The 13,716-nt window shown below is 40.6% G+C and overlaps 1 protein-coding gene across 1 annotated transcript in view; it reads right to left on the bottom strand.

Annotated features, from left to right (window-relative positions):
• Nucleotides 1–13,716, bottom strand: part of atrnl1b (attractin-like 1b) — a 62,663-nt gene that overhangs the window by 41,368 nt on the left and 7,579 nt on the right. Inside the window, exons 7-19 of the mRNA XM_035663519.1 lie at nt 12,886–12,973; nt 12,149–12,410; nt 11,449–11,632; nt 11,176–11,330; nt 10,592–10,676; nt 9,843–10,057; nt 9,446–9,564; nt 9,022–9,154; nt 7,724–7,911; nt 6,132–6,345; nt 5,844–6,035; nt 2,064–2,297; nt 759–896 (exon numbers count right to left, since the gene is read on the bottom strand). Coding sequence (XP_035519412.1) covers nt 759–896; nt 2,064–2,297; nt 5,844–6,035; nt 6,132–6,345; nt 7,724–7,911; nt 9,022–9,154; nt 9,446–9,564; nt 9,843–10,057; nt 10,592–10,676; nt 11,176–11,330; nt 11,449–11,632; nt 12,149–12,410; nt 12,886–12,973 — 2,207 coding nt within the window. The remainder of the gene's footprint in view (nt 1–758; nt 897–2,063; nt 2,298–5,843; nt 6,036–6,131; nt 6,346–7,723; nt 7,912–9,021; nt 9,155–9,445; nt 9,565–9,842; nt 10,058–10,591; nt 10,677–11,175; nt 11,331–11,448; nt 11,633–12,148; nt 12,411–12,885; nt 12,974–13,716) is intronic.

Below are 13,716 nucleotides of genomic sequence, written 5' to 3'. Positions count from 1 at the left end.
TGTTGGAATTCATATCATGTCCTAATAGTCCTGTATGCATCATGTCTCTCTGTGGGTATACCTTCAATCAAGATACATGAGGTATGTCTATTTTCAACAAAGCATGGTTTTAAGGTGTGGAAAATCACAGTAATACAAGTACAGTACAAGTCAGTATTTGACCTTCAGCTTCACCTGCAGTTCCCAGTGTACCACATCTGCTCTACACTCTAATGCCAGGAAAACACCGTTAATCTTGACACTGTATGTAGTGGTTATAAAACTGCATTGTCACAGCAAAAACAAATCAACAGAGACCAGATGTCTATTTTGCCTTTAGGTGTTTTTCTCTCAACACTTTATGAAAACAACACGTAGAGTAAAATTCCCATTAATCAAACAGGACGGGCAACTTGTCACCAATTCTAATCAATAAACAATAGTGCCCTCTGTTGGATATGATGCTGTATTAATATATGTTGAGCACGCAACATACTAATTAAAATTCAATAAGTAGATTATATTCCTCGAAAATTTTAATTATCATTTACACACAGCAGGTCTAGTCCAAATTAATAGAGAAGGTAATTTGTGTTGTATTTGTTTAAACTTAATGTAGATCTGCTGTTAACTGAAATTAAATGTATGCAGATGATTGAGAAAAGATTAAAGAGGGTTAATCTACATCAGTCGGCCGCTTCACCGAAATGATAACAAGTAAATCCATTAAGTGTTACGCGTGCAGAATAACTTATTTCTGTGGCGATTGCGGCACTCACCCTGGCATTTGCCGCCATTGGTCGGGTCTCCATGGTAACCGGGCATGCAGGTCTGGCAGTGAGGGCCGGTGGTGAGGTTACGGCACTGTTCGCACACGCTGCTGTTCACACACGTGCTGTGGCCGTTACACTGGCATGCTGTGAGAGAGAACAGCGAGGTTAAGGATTCGTGCAACAGCAGGATTACAGTCAGTTTCACTGCTTTAACTTCCTGCAGCTTCCCTTCAGATAGATATTTTGGAAATAAGTCACATTAAGCTCAACTAAGCAAAACTCATGGTTACAACAGGTACTATATCCTTATTGGGGGGCAGAGAGCAAGGTGGAATTAACAAGAATATTCATTTTTAATGATTTAGGACAAGAAGATTTAATTTCTACTAACATGCTTGCAGTCACAATCTCCCCCCGTCTGCAGTCACATATGAGTCATTTTTGAATAATTTGTGTCTAATTTTGATCATCCTCCCTGTAGCTAATAAACAACTAGGATTTGACACCAGCCCAACACAACTTACACCTTAGGGTTGTTACTATTGGTTCTTGTGTCTGCCATGTCAGATTTCTTATTATTTCATCATACACTCGCCTTTTAAAATATTTTTAATGGCTGCAATTTTGAAAATGAACCTACATCTATGCGTCTTATTGAAAATAAAAAAACTGACATTTGATGGAAATCAAATGATTGACAGGCAAATTAAAGTTGGCTGTGTTGATTTTCCAGCCACACTGAGTATGAAATGTTACAATTAATTCCACCTTTAAAGTTAGTTATACCATTTCACCTCTACCACAGAAATTTGCATAATAGTAGGGCAGTCACTACAGTTGAGTGCTTGGAAAATGCACTTCAGAAATGCACTCCTACCCTGGTCTTTTTGCATCAGTTCATTCTCTACAATTAATGTAAAACAAACGGGTTTAAACCTTAATAGCACCACCAAAACACGTGACTTCAGATTTCTTAACGGTTTGTACACATTACGGATACCACTGAGCCACTGAGCACGCCTCACATTCTCGAATTACAACTACTGTAGCACTGAGTATATTATCATCTTACATGATGTGATTGTATGGACTGGGGCTTGATGAAAGCATTAAATGGCAAACTAGCATAAGGTTGCATAGAGTCAGCAGGGAGAGATTGGTTGCATAGGAAATCTGTAACACAAATCCTCAATAAGAACATATTTTTAAACTTAACACTTGAAAGTCGATAGGTAATAACAACCTCTCAAGACGAGCTCTCCCGACATGATCTGTAATTTCAGTAAGACAGACAGGAAGTAGATCCCTTACCAGGGCAGTGAATGAAGGCCCACTCGTAGCCCTTGTCTTTGGGGCAGCTGCCCGGTTCCAGGCTCATGTCCAGGGACTGGCCCTGCAGGCCCTGCTTTGCCGGTCTCTTCATCGGCCCCCTGTAGGAGCCCTCCATGCAGAGGCCCTTCCCCGTGCTGCTGGGATCTCCGCACCAGCCGCACTCAGGCTGCTCCAAGCATTGGGAACATGTCCGCAGGCCTGAACAGTTCTGGGCTAAAAAGTAGAAAAGCAAGGTGAGAGACTGTTGTATTTCTTACCAATATCATATTGGAACGTTGCCATTACCGTTGCCTTTGCTGCATTTCAAAATGATTTAAAGTCAAACTCTACCTTAACTACTTTGTATTCCTGTGTTAGTCACAGTTTTTCACACGTCTTTTCATTTGAACATTTATTTGCCTGTAGTCACCTTGAAACAAACAGCAGCATGCAAAATGTAAGCAACTACAAAGCACTAAAAAACAAGGCCCAATGCTGCAGCAAATAAAATCTTATAAAATAAAAAGATGTTGCTTTCAAGATTTTATTTTGTTGGATTTCATGAATTTCGTAGAATCTAGGGCGAACTACAGATTGGTTCGCCTTAATGAAACACAACCTGGTTAACTAGTGAGCTGTCATTGAGCAGATTTGAGATCAGATGAAAACCAAGTGTTGAGCATTAGACAGTTGATCGAGAGGGGAAAAAGCCGTGGAATGAAACCGAAAATGTGTCAGCGAACCAGAGCCAGCAGAAAAGTTTGTGATTTGAGCAGAGTTCAATGGAAGGCTTAAAAGTGATGTGTGAAGTGGTGCCTCGCTCTAAACAAAACCCAAGGGAGCAATGCCGTTTTGTCAGTTGGGGGACGAACTTTTAGGGCACTAAATTGCTTGACAAGTTTCAGCGTCGCCACTCTTGCCTGCCAGACAGACATTTGTTGGGGGGGAATGCCACTACTATTTTAAGGAGACAAACATTGAGTGCTTTTACCTCAGTTTATGTCAAACAAATCTCCAGCTATTCTACTAATGGATGTGAAACCATGACAACGCAAGGGCAATCAGTACAAAGTAAGGCCATTTAAGTGTGTTTTGACGACAGGACGTAAGTGGCAGATTTCTCAAGAACATAACATTGGGGGAAAAGAAGCAGCTGGATGAACATTTGTGTCTTGCCACAACACAAAAGCATGTTGAAATACAAAATCCTCCATAAAAGTAATTTCCCCCTGGGATTATTAAAGTATTTCTGATTCTGATAAAAAAAAAAAGTCCACATACTGTATTTCGCATTGGATTTTGACAGATAGTCGATATGGGTGAATGTAAACAATTAAATCTGATGCCTGGAGCGGTTATATACATTGGATGGTGATTATGGCTGTACAGCAAAGCAGGTTATGCTTCTTCCAGTGTCGTTTTCACCAGCCAAGCAAATATAACCTGTAATGTTCCTGTAATCAGATTTTATATGATCAGTTTGATGTATATTCACTTTGTTTAAAGTATCCTGCACTTACATTTACTTAAATCTCTGTCTGCAGGCTTGCACAGTGTTGTTACTGGATTTCGCAGAGACTACAACGATGAATTGTTCAAAATGAAAACCTCACCACTTCTGTGTCTGAGAGATTACTGTTTCTACACAGAGTTCGCAGTCAGGCCAGGGCCCCTTAAAATATGATGAAATCTATTTTTAAAGACCAAAGCATACTGTGTGTAAATACTGTGATTGCAGAGATACAGAATGATTATTTTCCAGTACTTGCTAATGGCTTAACTTGCTATAAAAACACAATAAATAAACAAAAAGCAAGGGGCTGCCCTCATGTTAACAACTGTTTCTAGGCTAGGGTTGCAACGAATGACTATTTTCATCATCAGTTAAATCTCCAAATTATTTTCTCAATTAACTTATTCATCTTTTTCTTCTGTAAAATGACCAAAAAAATCATAAATTCTCAGAGCCCAAGGTAACATATTCAAATTGTCAATTGCTTGTTAGTTTTTGTCATTTGTGCTTGAAAAATGATTAACTCAACTAATTGTTTCAGCTACTCACCTACTGTACACCCAGTACAAGTCTACACATCACAACTGCAAGAACTAGGGGACATGCAGGCCAGGCCTAATATAAAAGATCAAATCAAGGGCCGAGGAAAATGCTATGAGGAAAAAGGGAAAGTCAACTCGACCTTGCATGTTTAAAATTCTTTCTGAACTAAGTGTAGCTTGAGGGGAATCGCTTTTTCTGGCCCATCTTGATGAAACAGATAGACAGTGCGTTCATAGCACCGATGTGATGTTGAAATGTTCGACTGTTTGATCTGGTAAGATATGGCTACACAGAAGGTGAAGAGGCATTTTGGATTACTTATTCGTAGAATTCACTAGAACAAAGCTGTTGAAGGCCATATATAAAGTTCTTCCCCACAGCAAAGCAACAAACTACCACCAACTCACAAATAATAACTACTTGTCCAACCTCAGATCTGCAAAATTAGACAATTCTCTACTGAGAGCAACAAATACGACCCAGTCAACCTTTTCAAAGTCCCCCTGCAGGCAATGACACTACAGAATATTTTATCCCAGGTCTATGGTTTTAAGTGCATTTATGCAGTGTACTCAGCATAAAGCATGCCTCTCTATGCACTGAAAATGAGGAGGAAAGGAATAAAGTAGGTGAGATAATTTAATACTTAAGTGGTGATTGAAACTTTGAGAGTGAATGTGAAGGAGCAGAACAAACAGAAAGAGCTGAAAATAAAGACAGAATTTATAGGATACCCTTCTGTGTCCTTCACGCCAAAAAGGGACAAATTCCTCAAGACAAACATCCACAGTGTACAGAAACGTCTCTGGGTAACCTAACACCAGCTGACACAAATGAATTTGAGACTGTACCCTTCAGCTCCCTAAATGTATTACTAAACTGATCTGAGATGTTTTTATGATCTGACACAACTACAGGTAGAATTCATTCATCACCTGTGACATGATAATGAAGCAAATGTGTTTTATTGTTCCACGTTTGAATCTTAGCCTATTACCCAATCTATCCAACCCTCATTGGTTGTTGTTTTCTTCACTGCTGTGGGAATTGTTTGTAATTGGTGTTTTATAAAGAATAAAGAAGTTATTAATTAAGTTATTTACATTATCTTGTTATCCCCTAAAGTGCTTTGTCAAAAGTATTTCAATGAGTGGGTGCACATTTGTTAAACCTCTAAAAACATTGTATTCAATTTTTGTTATTTATTACTATTAATGATATGGTGGCTTTGCTAACAAAATGGAAGCAATGAGATGGGGGTGAGTTAATTCTAGTCCAAAACTACAATAATAACATTCACATTACTATACAGTACGTGCACCCATTATGCTCTCTTCATAGAGTGAAGTTATTTGTGGGCATCTCTGAAAATGTTCCCTGGTACGTAAGTGTCTTTAAAACACTTAAAGTAAGATAATGGTACCTCTGCAGTACGGTCAACAGGGAAATCTAACAGTTGGGGCGCATATATGCGAGAGTAATTGGCCATTACAAACTAAAAACAGCTTCCAAAGCCAATCACAGGAAACTAATACCATTTTCCCACTGACACAAACACTTCCACTTTAAGCCGTTTTCCTCCCTTAACCTCCTTTCTCTCAGTGATGAATATTGACTGCTTACCGAAGCCAATCTGGGAAAGCTTATTTGCCGGCAACCTTAATGCCAGACTCTACACTCCAAGAGAAGCCTCATCTAGATTAAGTTCAGTAAAAGACACTTACCCACACAATCTCCAGTCTGCCACTCCAGACACTGGCCATAGGGAAAAGAGATGACATAAGCAGTCGAGTCGACACAGCGCTGCGCACTGCCGCACCACATGCACTCCATGGCCTGGCTGGTGCAGTTGGCGCAGTTGGTGTGCAGTGAGCAAGGCTTCTTACAGGATGGACGGGTACTCTGATTGGGGTTTCCTGGACAGAATAGGGGCAAAACAGAAGGAAATGACAATGAGTCTCTTAAAAGCAGAATATTCCCGTAGTATAAGCATGAGTGTGTGCGTCTCTCACCTGTGGCTTTTTCACAGATGAGGCCGTGGGCAGTGGCAGTGCATGGATTGGCCCTAAGTCCTGACACCTGAGGCTCCTCCAGGTAGGCACAGAAGCCAGAGTCACTGGGCTCGCCAGGCAGCCAACGCAGGCTGCTGTTGGTGAAGGGGGACATGTCCTCCCAACCCCAGTATGACACGTTGATTTTCCTCAGGCCCACCCAGGGTGACAGCCGCTGTGGAGACACGGCAAAAGGCTTACAAAGGCCTGAAAAGCCACTGGGTACTCAAATGTGAGATAAAACTGTTCCTCCCTTTCTGCTCCATCGTGCCATTTAAGAAATGAATGGCTACTACATTTACACCTGGGAACCGAGAATGCCATTAAAAGTCTACTGAAAATAATTTCACAGATATGATTACTTATTTGCCTTCAGGATTCAACTTGTAATGTAATGGGGAAATGACGGGAAATGGCATGTCAAGGTTGCGAATGGAACAAACAGGCGAGTTTCATGCAAGCAGACTGACAACAAATGATATCCTTATGAATACAACAAGCATGACCAAACTAAAATCATCAGTAGGCTCCACATTTTTGTTTCAGTGCGAGGGGGGTGTGTGGCTGTGGCGAGAGGAGAAGGCAAACGTTTGCCCAAAAGCGCATTTAATCATTTCCATTAAAGATGAAGAGGCTTGAATTATGATGTTGTTAGGACAATACACAAATCATCATTTACGCTTCATATTGTAATAGCTGTTCTTAACTGTATTGCTGGCTAAACTGGACTAAATAATTTCAAGCCTTGTAGGTGTGAAAATTTGACACACACATTTTGAATCTGCATCACAGATTTCTGTTAATCGGCTGACATAATTCTGCTTATTAAGTATGGATTAGAAAGTTTAAAATATGCACAATATAAAGGAAAAGGAATCTGGAAGTTACTCTGACCAAAGTAAAAACTATAAGCAAACCAGACTCAGCAGTCGATGTCTTACATGCTATAAGTGCTTATTATGTTTCCTACAGACGGTGAGTCATGGAGCCCTGGTTTGTTATATAAAGCGGAAAGAAGAAATTGTGAGTGTGCTACAAAAGGATAAAACATTTCAATCAAGGCAAAACAAAACTAAGTGAAGTGTGATTATCACAGTCTGATTCATCACGTGCAGTTTCTGCAGAAAGTAAGGCCTAGCATTGTTGTCTACTTGTGACTGCGTCATACTAAAAAACAAACGGGAAAATTTGTGCCAAGTGGAAAACAATTTGATGAAAAATGGTTGAAAGACAAAAATTCCACCAGTTCAAAGGAGGGCCGCAATCAGACAGAAAACAGCAGCACAGAGATACAAAACTGATCAGGAGAAAATCATCTCTGAATGCATAACTCATCAGTTACTGACAGGCTCCACTCACAGATAACCACTCCCTGTTCTCTTATGTCAGCTTAATAGCGGTAACCTTAACAGCTGTAAGCTGCATACCACCCAACCTTCCAGGATACATTAAATATCTGGTATACAGAATTTACTGCAGCCATGACTAAACAATGTATTGTCAATACTTATTTAATTCAATTAAACTTAATTTATTTAGTAATGTAGGTTTACCTTGTCTTGTTGCTGTAGCTTCTTTAGCTCCTGAAGCACAAAGTCCACTTGTTTGGAGGTGGTGAGTGAGGCAATGTTTCCGTTGAGGTTCTTGCAGTAGTGTTGGGCGTTGTCATAACTCTCACGGCTAGAGTTGATCCTAAGGCAGGCCTCTCCCACCTGGCTCCATCCCTCACTGCATTGCTGGGCTGGAGCATGATGAAAAGATGTGTGAGTATATATTCTCCTCTAGCCTTTACATGTGAAACTACTTTGACAAGATTCCCTCAAAATTTGTGAAAATTTGTGTCAGAAATGCATTATCTTAAGAGGAGTATACAGAGGATTTCTTAAGTTCTTTCCGTCACAACAGTTGACTGCTGCAGGTGAAAACAATGCTATGAGAGTGAGCTGAAACTCAAAGCTCTCTATAGCTGAGAAGCGCTGCAGATGTAGATGATAATTCTCTGTAGGTTCGTTACTACGACCAGACCCTTTCACATTATCATTTGATACGTTGCTATAAAAAAAATATCAATTATATCCACTTTAAATCAGAAAAACAGTCAAATACTGCTCAACAAGGGGTGCCAAACTAGACAACATAGCTATGAAAGCAGATTGCAGGAAGTCTGCTTTCTTTCAAAACCACAGGGGACTAAAGATTTAGGACTTAATGTGTGTGTGTGTGTGGATGTCACAGAGTGTTATCAGCACTTATTTGCCTTAGAGAGATGAAGAGATTTTTGGAGTCGAAATTGCCTGTTAATAACTACTTTTCATAAAAAATATGGTGGGTGCTCATCTAGTTGTATGTGTGTGCAAGCGCGTGCGGATCATCGGGCATCAGAAACACACACACGCGATTTGCAGCTCCCAATGCTGTAACAAGCCCTTAGGCGACAAGACTTCATAACGGAACATTACGGATAAAGAGACTGTGCCAATTCTTCAGATTCAGCCACAGTCAACATGTTGAAATGGGTGGTGGAGGGTGAGGCACAAACTAAATATACTGCCAGACCTGATAAACAACATCAGGATGACATCTCTGCAAATACCAGAGGCTATGTTTGAATCAGATGTGCAATAAAATGTTCAACGTACAAATCCTGATTGAAGTGCTAGAGACAGCAACAAAGAAAAGAAAAAAAAACAGTACATTTATCTTTTGAAGTCCCACAATCTCCAAATCCTTGACTGGAACATACTGAATACCTGACCCTCTCCTCAAGCACGTGTGAGGACTGAATCCTTCAGTAAGATAAAGTCTGTTTGTGTGTATGGAAAAGTGCACGGGGATCCAACATCTATCTCACCAGGCACAGCGTGGCACTCTGACTGATTCTGGTCCCACTGACAGTTGAGATTCAGCGAGCAGCTCTTGCAGTTGGCAAGCTTGCTGCACACCTGCTCGTTCCGCACCGGACACAGGGTGAAGTTTTTTACATTCTAGAGTGATAGAGGAGAGAACAGAAAGGACAAGAGGATGGTTATACAAGCTTTTAAAAGGTTTTGAACTGTGGAGAAAACTCATGGCAATAAATACCTTCCACCTCTAAAACACAGTCCTGTTTGTACCACAATTAAACTAGAAGAACAGTTTGTACTCTTCCTAAACAGTGGCACCGTAATCACCAAGTTAAACCCTGAATTAGCACTCGATTTCATGGCTTGTGATGTTTCTGTGTGAGCTGAACACAAGAACAGAAGCACTCTGACGCCCCCTGTTGGAACACTCACAGAGGTACAGTTGCTGGAGGCAGAGATGCACTTCTTGTCGTCACACCACTGGCACCCGTTAGTGTTGGCAGTACAGCTGGCACAGTCTGAGAACCGGTAGCACCGCTCGTCCACTGTGACTGAAAATATATAAGAAGAAGGGACAACAGAGGGCAGGAATTAGTGTACATGTGTGAAACTGGTCCACACTTTCTGGAATACATAAGAGGTAGACATAAATAGTTCCTGAGGAATAGTTCCAGTTTGCAGAGTAGTGTGGAGGAGCAGATAGGCAGGAATGTAATATTTCTGCATAAAAGGTACCACGTGTCATTCTTTGGCAGATTTGGAAAGGAGGAATCAACCAGAAATGAAACCTCTGACAAGTATGCAAAAAAGGTTTGGATGTCTTTCTCACCAGCTTTAGGGGGGCAGAATGTGGCAGAATTGAGGCTTCCATTAGCCATGCTGGGTTCCCAGGGGAGACAGCGGCCTCTGCTCCAGATGCAGCGGACCCCTGGCCCGGCCTTCGTACACCCCTCCTCTGCCAAGAAGGCCTGGCAGCTCGGGGGTCGGTAAACAAGCACATCGTTGAGCAGCATGCCGGAGAAGCCCCCAAACACATACATGGACCTGGTAATGAAAACATGAGAGTGTAAACAATAAGGAAGAAAATAAAGACACATTTTCTAATATCTAATATAATTAATTAACTTAATATAAGTGAAGCAAAGTAATAATAATGAAAAAGCAGCAAACACTGAAGTGATGTTGGCCACAAGATAAATGCAATTACATTTCTAAAAACATTTGATTGATTTTGATGCCCTGACATATTACAGATGCACCACTGCTGAGGCTAGTTAGTGAATTAATACTATGCAAAAGTACTGTAATTTAAGTATACAAAATATATATTGTGAGGCAATTAATGTGTAAAAAAAAAAAAGGCTAAATAAGTTGGCATCAGATGCTTTTTTAAGCTAAAAAAAAAAATTGTATTTGATTGTTCTAATGGTAAAAATTACTTCGAATTTTTTTTGTATCAGCAACATAAAAGTGTCATCACTTTGCACAAAAACTAAAACACAGCGGGAAGACAAAAGATCGCTGATTTCATTATATGAAGCATCTGTCCCTTTGTTTTAGTCCATTAGAGAGACTCACCCATTGCTGACCACGGCAGAGTGACCGAAGCGGTTGACATCCCGGTGCAGGTCTGGTTTAGGCAAGAGCCTCCACTCATCACAAGCTGAGGAAAACATGAGACCATGTGTAAGGGAGCATTTGGTTTGTCTGTGTGCTTACATGTTTTTTTTTTTTGGTTAACCAAGAAGACAAATCTAAATTTAGTTTTTGTTATGTCACAACTGTGTCAAGTAATATACTTAGTGATGTTTTTCAGTGTGATTCCTTTTAGAACTTTTGGTTTTGTTAAGAATAAAATTAATGATTAACGAGTGAGGACAAACTGAAGAATAATATGGTAGCTTTATCAAACACATGTATTTACACATTAGCTAATAATTCTCCAAATCACCTTATTTAATTATAACTCTCGATATCATATTAGGTGTAACACCCAAAGCACTCCAAAAATACTTGACTTTAACTATGGAAGTAGTATTATGTATAAAATAGTGTGTTTTTTTGACAAACAATAATTGGGATGACATAATCAAAAACATTATTCAGATTGCTAATAAAACCAGGTCACCAACCAAACTGTGGCATAATGTTGAAAGTCCTACCAATGTCATATGCGAGGAAGTCAGCAGAGAAACACTTGGCCCCGTTGCTGAGTGACGTGTCATTGTGTGTGTTGCCACCAAAGATGAGCAGCGTGCCGCTGAGGAGCGCAGCCGAGTGCAGGTACCGTGGAAAGCCGCTCTCTCTCAGAATGAACCTGGAACATGTGCATGACAAGGGCAAGTGTAACACAAAAACATGTAACACACCGTGTCATATACACAGACATGAATGCATAATGAATAAAGAAGGCAGCCTGTGTCATGTTGATTTACCATGTCCGGGTGTTAACGTCATAGCGATAGAGGTCATCTACAAGGCCGTATTTGTTGGCAGGCAGAGCCTTATAGCCTCCATGAACATACACACTGCCGCTGGCAGTGTCGTATGTGCTGCTGTGGCCGTAACCTCCCTGAGGAACGGCCCCTTTGGTCTCAGGCACCAACCACGTGTTGGACCCTGACATGGACACATACACAGGAAGCATTTAGTACAGAAGAAAACAAAAAAGTATTTTTTCCATAATCATCTGGAGACTGCTGAACTCTTCACCCTTCAAACATCGACTGTTGTGTGCACTTAATCTGATTTCTAGGTTGTTGTTGTAGGTTTTTTTTTTTCCAATTTAACTTTTACATCTTACTGACAACAACAAAAAGATATCACAATATATCTTAGAATCCAGTTGTGAAGGAAAACCATTTCTTCAAAGCACTCTAAATTATAATTAGTTATCACAGTTCACTTATCACTATTTGAAACCACTACATATCTCAGTTTGACTGATGTGGCTTTGAAATTGAATTATTTGAAGAGGATATGCACATTACTGCCAATTAAAGCCTCCTGAAATGCTTGGTACTTTCAAACACTGAACAAATCAGGGCCACTAATCAAAAACTTTCCTTTGCCTGAAAAAACAAAAGGTCTAAAATCTAACATGCCACGATGTCAGCTCTTAAAGCTGAAACTCACTCAGATTGTACTCCTGAATGTTGCTGACATAGCTGTAGACGGGGGAGTAGCCAAAAATGACTAGCATAATGGCCTCGCCTCCGTCTAGCAGGACGCAGTGGGCTGAGTGACCCTCCACCGCGTAAATCTGAGCCTGGGCCGGTGGGCCAACCACAGGGTTTCTACGCTGCCACACCCGACTGGGTACGTTGAACACCCACAGCTCGTCTGTCACATTTCCCCAGCCGGCCTCTAGTTTCCCACCAAACATGTAGATATCATCCTGAAAAGAAGAGGAGGGATTTGTTTAGTATGTTTAGACAAGCAAGCGGAGAAGTTGATGCATGCCGTAATAAAAGTGAAAGAAAAGGCTGAAGTGTGTCAAAAACATATTTATATAAAATGTTCCTTTTCAAACAAGCCTTCATGTATTTACTGTTCAGTTTCTAGAGCCACAAAGCTTGCTTATTTTAAAAAGGGGAATATTGTAGATATAAATAGTCTTTTTTCTAGTAATCATGGATTTATAGTCATGAGAAGGAAAACATATCTCTCAGCTTTGTGTTATTCAAAGATGATGACATTGGTTAGCACTGAAGCAATTTCCCTTTGAAAGCGACAGTTGTGGTTTCCTTTTTATGTGAGCACCCTTTTATTGCTCCCCCCACCAACCTAATTCTCCCTCCCTCCTACTAACAGCTGTGGCTTTCTAAATTCCTTGTACCGAGAAAGGTTGAGGCATATCTGTGTGTGTTTACCTGGTAGGCAGCAAGTGAGTGGCCGTATCTTGGCACTGGGCCACTATTGATGGGAACTGTGTTCCAGATGCCACTCTCTAGGTTGTAGCTGCAGAGCAAATCAACACATTACACTTGGGTGTATGAACATTTGTATAGAACACCAAAGGTATTTCTTACCTGCATACTAAAAACACTGCACACACTTATTTTGTCCTGTGACTTCACATAAACCTCATATTTTACTTAATGATCAGCTTATTTGAATCAAGGCACAGAAAATACAGCAGCGTCCTTCATGCCAAATGTACCCCTTTAGTCTTCCAGTCACAAACAGTATTTTTGTTTAGCTACAGGTTTTGCACACTGGGGGATGTTTAGAGGCATTCACAATGAAAACCAAACACCTGGTCATGTCATCCCACATTGGCCATTAATTCAAAATACTTTTGGAGCCCAGCGTCAATTTTCCAATTGATTTCCACCTAATGATGAACAAACACTGAGCAGATGGAGAGAGCTTGTCCAGGCAGTGAAGACAAAAACAGTCAGTGAACTCTGAGCCAGGATGTGACTCAGCACAGAAGTCAATTCTGCATTTTATTTGCAGAAACAAGAACATTAAATACTTCATCGTCAATTTAGCTTACTGAATGCAGCTACACATTCACAAGCCTTAACTCCCACACCTGTCAGTTTTGGCAAAAAGAAACAGGTAGCTCGAACACTGGGCTTTTGTCTCACGGGACTTGCTTGACAGAAAGTATTCTGGGAAGCCAACCGCTTTTCTGTACTTCCTCCTTTAGTAGCGTGGGTCATCAAAAGAAAGAATTTCCTCATTGGGGATTAATA

The sequence above is a fragment of the Morone saxatilis genome, unplaced genomic scaffold (genome assembly GCF_004916995.1).
Source record: "Morone saxatilis isolate NCDOM2014 unplaced genomic scaffold, NCSU_SB_2.0 Contig1, whole genome shotgun sequence".
NCBI lineage: Eukaryota > Metazoa > Chordata > Actinopteri > Moronidae > Morone > Morone saxatilis.
The sequence above is the reverse complement of the archived record's forward strand: the minus strand, read 5'-3'. Positions and strand labels throughout refer to the sequence as shown.